The 8,894-nt window shown below is 33.2% G+C and overlaps 1 protein-coding gene and 1 long non-coding RNA gene across 2 annotated transcripts; both read right to left on the reverse strand.

Moving 5' to 3' along the window:
- Positions 1-807: 807 nt before the first annotated feature.
- Positions 808-1,593, reverse strand: LOC136202574 (uncharacterized). Its single transcript, XR_010674497.1, has 3 exons — positions 1,530-1,593; positions 1,329-1,394; positions 808-834 (listed from the first exon to the last, which is right to left on the reverse strand). It is a non-coding gene; the product is annotated as an uncharacterized lncRNA (long non-coding RNA).
- A 124-nt stretch (positions 1,594-1,717) lies between these two features.
- LOC136211153 (MACPF domain-containing protein NSL1-like) lies at positions 1,718-4,774 on the reverse strand. Its single transcript, XM_066002700.1, has 8 exons — positions 4,709-4,774; positions 4,006-4,140; positions 3,671-3,909; positions 3,606-3,624; positions 2,743-2,826; positions 2,473-2,656; positions 2,092-2,258; positions 1,718-1,996 (listed from the first exon to the last, which is right to left on the reverse strand). The coding sequence occupies exons 1-8, from the start codon at positions 4,772-4,774 to the stop codon at positions 1,718-1,720; spliced, it is 1,173 nt and encodes a 390-aa protein (XP_065858772.1).
- Between the last annotated feature and the right edge of the window lie 4,120 nt (positions 4,775-8,894).

An 8,894-nucleotide genomic window follows, 5' to 3' on the forward strand; every position in this document is an offset into this window, starting at 1 on the left:
ATGTCTGTTGCAACACTTTCTCAAATTTGTAGCAATACCGATATAAATGTTACCATACATATCAATAGCAACAGTTTTCTTACCCTAAGGCAACTACAGTAAAAGTGTTGGCACAACCATAGAACTGGTAACGTTATTATCAAAAATATTAGAGCAACACTTTAGTATATTTTTGCAACACTTTTTTATACATTTACAACACTTTGTCATTTAACATTTTTAGTCTGTAGCAACCTTTTATGTACATTTTTGCAACACTTTTTTATACATTTACAACACTTTGTCATTTAACATTTTTAGTCTGTAGCAACCTTTTATGTACATTTTTGCAACACTTTTATATGTAATACATTATGTTTGTTACAACTCGTTCTTTAATTGATGCAATTTTTAATTTAAAAAATAGCATAATAATATCATCAATTTCAAATACTTTACTTTCGTATATATGAAGAATGGAATTATCTTATGAAAAAAAATAAACTAAAAAAATAATATAATAGTCATACAACCATAATATAGACTACCCTTCCTTCTCCCTATAAGAGGGGACGATGTTATTTTCACAAGAAATACCAGCGTTATATTGTACTCTTTTTTTCATATTCATTGAATCACCAAAAGTTTTTGAACAAATGAAGTAGAAAAAGGAGAAAGCAAATTGTAGAAGTAGCTCGAACATAAGAAAGAGCCCCATGAAACTTTTTAGCCTCCATCTTCCAATTCTGTCATCAGTGGTGTTCTCTTTACATTCTGATGGTGGACGAAACCATTTTTATTCCAAGTCTTTAAGCTTCCCATCCTCTAATAGCTTCAACATGGCTTTAGAAAAATCTGCTGCAATTGGGGATCCTTTCTTAAATACATGTTGAATAAGCAGTTTCATACTTTCAGATCAGAAAAAGATAGACAAAAAGCATCATAAGGGCCCGAAGACTCAACAACAACAACAACAACAACAAAACCTTAGTCTCGAAATGATTTGGATTCGGCTAACATGAAGACTCAATCTACCAAAAAAAAAGCACATCCCACTATCCCAACATCCATGCCCAGACCAAGGCCGGTCCTAATATAACAAAATGGGATAAGAACCAAATTCAATCCCTAACGTTTCAAATGAAGTGCAGATTTAGCCCTAATGTATAAAATAATGCAAATTTAACTCTAATATTTCCAAGGAAAATCAATTTTAGCCCTGCTATTATTTGGTCCATTTTTAGGCCTAATTAGGTATTATAATTACATTTACAATAAAAAAATCACTATGGAAAGCTCACTTTGGCCCAGACATTAATTAAGGTCATTTCAGAGCAGAATAAACTAACCTGCACAACTGGAAAGCTCACTTTGCCAATATGAGCTTCACCACTAAAACCAAAAATACCTACAACCTGTGCATTACAGCAAAACTCTAAGATGATTGAAGGAAACAATAATCAGAAAGAAGAGGAATTCAACAGTTTTTCAAAATAACTTATTGGTGTGTGCCCATGAATGTGGTAAAGATAAGTAAAGGAAATAACCACCTTAGTAGACATTAGTATATGTGACACGCTTTTAAATCTCCACCATGTTGCTGTAGAAGGAACTACACAAATTAATTTACATACAGTAATAACATAAGTTAAATGCATAAAAAGATATATCTTTTATTAATTAAGTAAAATCCAATATATAATTGGAAGAATGTGGTTCTTATATTGGTGCTAACAAGTTACTTACCCTCCAACATACTCAAAATCCTGGAAAATGAAAGTTCTAGTGAGGTCAAAACCACAAGCAATAATATCTCATGGGCTTCTCTTATACTCTCCTCCACAGAGAGATAATTCCTCCACATACACTTCTCATCATTAGTTAGATGTATGACAAGCGGAACCTTAAATACCTCCTGCAAATATCTGCAATCGGAGAGGTGGATAGCCAAATGGTCGCTTCTTTTACCTTCCAAGTATAAGTGAATTCCTGTCACTGGCCTATTTTCAGTATGAACCTGCAATATATCAATTTGCCAGAACACATCAGGTTAAATATCAATTTAGTTCTTATAACCAGTCATATTTCTACGAACTACATCACATGAATCACCTTCCTAGTGTTGACGTAAAGCTTGGGGCCCATAAAGCTAAACCGGAGAGATGGAGAAGCTTTCTTTCTGCGCTTAAGAGTAAGAGGCAGATCCCAATATACTGGAGCCCATTGCCGAGGTATCTGAAACTGTAGAAACTGTTGTAGTTCCTCTATAGGTGGTTTGTCTGTAATGAGTAAGAGGCAGGTCCCCATATACTGGAGCCCCTTGCCGAGGTATCTGAAACTCTAGAAACTGTTGTAGTTCCTCTATGGGTGGTTTGTCTGCAAATTCATTACAGGGTAAACATGGCACCAAGGATCAAGGACAAGGATTTACACAATCATTGGACAACCATATCAAAGAGAGACTAAAAAGAAAGTAGAGAAGTATGTACACACATCGAAGGTAAAGATTCACCGCATGGCTTAAAAATCCGTTGCCTCGCACACCACTCAAGAGAGAAGTTATAGGCACAAAGGACATTGAAATGATGTTCGGTGACTGAGATACAGTTGAGAGCCACTGGTTATGACTTTGACCCATATCAACACCTCCCCTTCGGATTGAAATGCTAAGTATATCCTGCAAAAAAATATCAGTTCAAATCTCGGTATGCTCAAAGCAGATTGTACCCATCCAATTCTTGAAATAGGTACCGAGCAGCCTACCTCATTCTTTATGGGAGTAATGATAGGTGGCCTAATTGAAATCGTTAATCCTCGATGAAGATCCCATGACACGGCTTGTTCATCCTGAAACGGTAAGTAGGGAAAATATGAGTATAAAGCATTTCTCCAAACTAGACCCCCCATAACTTAGCATTCATGAAGAAAAGCTCATGAATAGATTAGTGTAGATTCCACAAATTAAAGGGGAAATTCAAATAAGTCCAATAAGGGATATCAATAGCTGCAAAGAACTAATATAATTTCTAGAACACAAGTTAATAAGTACCAAAATGCATGTTACTTTTATAAGATTAACAATAGCTCAGAATAAGGTATTAAAATGCATGTAAGTTTCATAAAAACAACAATACAATCTCTAGAAGTTTCACTTTTCCTCTATCGAAACGCTATGTTGCATGAAACGAAACAGAACATAGCCAGGAGACCGAACGAAACAGACACAGTTGTTAAAGACGCCCTAAGGCGCTAAACAAGACGAGAGCCTTTTAAACAAGGCCTGGCTTTCTGCAATCAAGGCTCACTGCCTTGAGCCTTGAGTGAGGCACGCCTTTAACAACTATGGAAAGTGAAACGGAAATGTACATGAAATGCGGAAAAGCTACTGAAGAGGAGTTTCCATGCAATGCAATGTCGAAACGTCATGTGGAACAATTAGGAACAACAATCTGACAAAACTTATTCACTTGATATTTGAGTAGTAATTTAACAAGACTTCTTTCACTAATTAAACATCTATTCTTATGGGAAAGAAAAACTAAACTTTGCCCTCGTATTTGGAATAATTTATCACTTTGACCCTTGCACTTCAATAACAGCATCATTACAAGTTCATCTATCTATACAATAGCATTTAACATGTAACTGAAATTACATAAATTGACGAGGGTCTGAGCATTGAAGAACTCACTCAGCAAGGGCAGTAGCATCCCAAGAAGTACGAACTTCTTGTTTAATTTGATCAGACAAAGTCATATGCGATCTCTCCAGCTCAATGTTATATAAACTTATGAACCAACCATCATAAGCAAGACTTTTAACTGAAGAGGCATCTTTTTGCCAGAATCCCCTGAAGTCGAACATAGCATAAAATAACCCCGAAGCTATTTTACCTGATAAGGAAACATCCTGATTGAACTTCTCCGACATCTAACACATTTTTTAAAGGGGAAATTCAAATAAGTCCAACAAAATAACATAAAATTAGTAAAAAATTTCAGGATATGAACCAAACCCCATCTTTACCTGATTAAAATATAGAACATCCGAGCGGAACCAAGTTCGCTCCCCCTTATGGGACTTGATTCCACTGCAAACATCACGAACAACAATCCCACCGAGAAACACAAGGTCTCGGGTTAGATTCGAGTCAAGCTCCACCTAATGCCGCTTCATTCAGCCTCAGTCCGCTAGCTCCGCCTAGTCAGAAATAAATCGGCTGTCCGATTTGAATCGCTCAAGAGAGCAGATGTGAGTATGTATTTCTAATCGATTTGAGAGAGCAGATAGGTTGAGAGAGAAATTACCCAATATAATTTTAATATGTCTTCCCTCCGAACTTAAAATTTTCCAACTAAAAATTTACAATTTTCTTTTATCTCTACCAACATTTTAAAAATAGTTCTACCAACATTTTAAAAATAGTGTTACGATAAACAGGAGTTAACAAAATTAATATATCTATTCTAACACTTTTTGAAAAATGTTGGAATAGATGAATTTTAATCACATTTCTAGCAACACTTCAGAGACAACATATGTATTTTGTGTTGTAATAGACTATCTATGGTGTAGTGTTAACTTTGTGTTTCATGATGTTCTTAAAGGTTTGACTGGTTCAATTATTTTGAGAAATGGACGGTTGTCTGAACTCGTTGCTCAGCTTCAAGAATTACTTGAGGGTGTTGATGAAGTTGAGCTTGCACGCCCCACAAATATAATAGCGCACTTCTTGCTGCTCAGGTTTTCTTTTCTTCTTTCTTTGCCTTTCTCTTCTTGAATTTGGTAGTCCCATTGATTGAATTTTCCTTTATGATGAGAAACATAAGATTACTTATTAAATTAAAATAGTTTCCTTCCTAAGGAAATTAAAACGCAAAGTGGAATTCTATCTCTTTTTTGTACATTAGGACAAACTTTGTTGACATACAACCTAATCTAGGTTTGATTGTCACATTTAGAGTTTTTAATTTAACATATGAAAGTTGGTATGTATTGCTATTTTTTACTGACATAGTTCTAATATAATACTAGGGAGCTTGTATGTTTCACTGTTAATTGCTTATGATGATAAACTTAGCATGGACAGTAGTGGCATCATAAAATTTGAAGAATGAGCAGTTAGACTTTTCATTTTTTATTCAAAATGTTGAACAGTGAAGTTCATTGGAAATATGACGGCCATGAAGGTTATTATAAAAATTTGTTGGGAAGATAATACTTGAAGTGCAGGTGCTTTATTTTTTAATGGATTTTAAAATTTGAAATTTTTACTTCTAAATGAAAAGACCATTGTTCTAATAATGTATGTAAGCAGTAACTTTGGAACAGTACACATGGCCATTTTGAAAGAACAATCCCAACTTGATGGACATATGAGTTCCGATGTTGTTATATATGTCATTTTTTTTTAACTTTTCTATCTTAAATTAACAAGGTGTTTTCCCTTTCCTCTAAATGAACACAGCCCCCAAGTTGTATGCTGACAACTTCAAGTGGAAGGGCACAAGGGCACAGCAAAGAGTGAAGAAGCTAATTAACTAGCTAGTAAACGTCATCCATCAAAATTAAGTTCCACATTGTATTGTAAAAAAAAAAAAAACTTTCATCTTATATCTATAATTATTTTTTAATTATTATCTTGTATTTCATATATATGTATATGGTCCAATAGAAGAAAATGAACTTTTAGTCTGGAAAACAATCTAGTAATAATATTTATGCTTAATTATATTTCAATATAAGAGCTCCATTCAATCCAAAATATTTTATTTTATTTTTTTAATTAAAAACATATCATTTGTCACGGTTGTTAGAACAACCGACCCTAATGATCAAAGTATTAGAGTCGGTTGTTTTAACAACTGACTCTAATGGTCAGAGCATTAGAGTCGGTTTTTACAAACAACCGCGGCTAAAGATCCTTTTAGCCACGGTTATTTGTAACAACCGTGACAAAAACGCATGGCATTAGAGTCAGTTATTTGTAATAACCGACTCAAATCTCCCTTTGGCCACGGTCGAACAACCGTGGCTAAAGACACCAAGCATTTTCCACGTCGCCTTTGGTCACGGTCGTACAACCGTCACTAATGATGGTAAACGACAGTGGCCATAGGCCATTTCTTTACTAGTGTGACAACCTGACTCAAAAACAAATGTAAGGACCTAATGTTCTGAAGATCGGTGAGAGGCCAGATAACAGATATAGATATACTGAGCACTTGTACTAGTTTGAAAACATATAGTATACATATATAAATCAGAAAATCATAACTGATTGAACAAATTATGAGATTCCTAAAATAAAAGTAATAACGGCGATAAATCGCGTATCAGAATCGCGTATCAGAAAGTAAAGATAATATCAAATCAAATTTTAATAACTTCTTTGTAACCGGTAATAAAACAAATCAAATATGAAGGGCCTGTTCCCAGAATATACGCTCTAATACTAAGATATTTAATAAACGGAAGGTTCAAGCTATACGTTTTAAAAAAAAGACAATATAAAATCAAATGTCAATTTTTGATAAACAGTTTTCAATCTGATATTTCAATCAAATAGCGCCATGTACTATTAATTACCACTCACCTGATATCCAGACGAATGCTAAATCTAAGAATCCCGGCAGCTCACCCCTCAATCAACTAAAGGGGTATTGTTATCTCCTATAATTTAAATAAAAAAGAATAACACAGTGAGTTAATCTAAATCTAAGAGTCAATTTAGATTGACATGGTTCTGAAATCTTTTTTGGGGATCCGAACGATAATTAACACAATTACATTATATTATTCCAAATGAAGTTTGGGTTGAATTAAAATCAAATAAGGTATGCTGGTTTAATCTGTACAGATAATACTTTCAGAAAAAACAATGCTCCATTTATCAAGTTTAGAAAAGGTATCAATATAATCAGAGAAGAATAAGAAATCAAATTCCCACTCACAATTCGTAAATGGTGTTCAAGATGAGATTTTGACACAAATTTTAAAAAGAGCAAGACAATTAAATGAATAAATTATGAAATAACATTATAAGAAAAATGGGTTTGCTGGGATTTCTATTTGCTAAAAAGGAAATAAACAAAACCATCAATTATGTGTGATAGGTAGAATCTCACAACAGTTTTTTTATAGTACGCCAGGCATACCACCACGCCAGTTTCTCACGTGGTATACCATAGCAAATAACGTGATGACACCTGTCAAAACAAATATTAATTTTTTTTTAATTTTAGATTATTCCTAAATCTAATAGTAAAAGGAAAACTTAAATCTTATATATCACGTGCCTAGAGGATAACTTAAAATCTAATCTAATAACCCTAAACTTGCTTTAATTGTCGACTGTCATCAAGTTTCTGCACCTGTCTTCTCTGCCTACAGTACAGGTACAATTCCTCGCTCTGCTCCATACTGTCATGATTGATATTTAATGTACATCATCAAACTTACTCTTTCAATTATTAATTATAGCCATTACCTTTCATTATACCATTAAATTTCAAGAGAAAAAGGTGTTAAACAAAGCTGATCACATATACAATTTAATTATATTCCACCATGTTCTATTTACATTTAATCATGTATGAGATTTTTATTTTTAAAATTGAGTTGAAATTGCAATTTCTCATAATGCTTGATGAAATTCGACTTTTGTTCTCAAACAATTTTATCCAATAATGCTAGTAATTAATAGTTTGTTATATTTCTTTTGAAATTTTTATATATACAGTTGATAAAATATATATATTTTTATTGAATTTGCTTTTCCTACAAATTATTTTAAGAGTATTAGTTCCAATTTTAAATAGTAGTTATGGTGGAACTCCTAATATAATTTATTTATACATTTTGAAAATTTATTTGTTTGTTAGAGTAAATATGGAAGGACCAAATGAAAAGATTGTGAATTTCAACGAAGCCATCCATGTTAATCAAATAGATAACCTAATCGGAACCATAGTGCACGGAGAGGAGGAAGCATACAATTTATATAATACTTATGCGATACGAACTGGATTTAGTGTTAGAAAGTCTAGAAAACGATCAGGTGTTGATGGAAGCATTCGTCAAATAGAATATTGTTGTGCAAAAGAAGGTCATATGTATGATAAAGATTTTTCAGTTCAACAACGTCAAACACTAGAAACAAGAACAGGATGTGGAGCAATGATTCGTTTTACAGTTGAAGATGGTAAATGGAAAGTGACAAGTTTTGTTTCATCTCACAATCATGAGCTTGCATTGCATTCAGAAATTCATATGTTGCGATCGAATAGAAAACTTACCTTTTCAAAAACTAATGTCATTAATTCAATGGTAGATGCAGGTAACAAATTATTTTGGTTGTTATATTATATTTTATATTATTATATATTGGTTACATATTATTAAGAATTTTTTTATCATATACTAAATGCAGGTTTAAGAACAATAGACACTTTCTCTTATATGTCCAAAGAGGCTGGAGGAGATGAACATTTGGGATTTACAAAAAGAGATTGTTACAATTATGTTCATCATAAAAAGATGTCTTTGATTGAAGCTGGAGATTCACAAAGTCTTGTTAATCATTTTGAGGAATGTCTAGCCGAAGATGGTATGTTTTATTATACAACACAAGTTGATCAAGAGAGTAGAATGACTAATTTTTTCTGGAGAGATGGTAGATCTAGGATTGATTATGATTATTTTGGTGATGTCATTGTGTTTGACACCACATACCGCACAAACAAATATGATTTAATTTGTGCTCCATTTGTGGGGGTTAATCATCACAGAAAAAACGTCATGTTTGGTTGTGCTTTTTTATCAGATGAGACAATATCCTTTTTTATATGGTTGTTCAAATCGTTTTTGAAGTCAATGGGGGATAAGGCACCACAAACCATATTTACGGATCAAGA

This window comes from Euphorbia lathyris, chromosome 1, assembly GCF_963576675.1.
Source record: "Euphorbia lathyris chromosome 1, ddEupLath1.1, whole genome shotgun sequence".
NCBI classification, from domain to species: domain Eukaryota; kingdom Viridiplantae; phylum Streptophyta; class Magnoliopsida; order Malpighiales; family Euphorbiaceae; genus Euphorbia; species Euphorbia lathyris.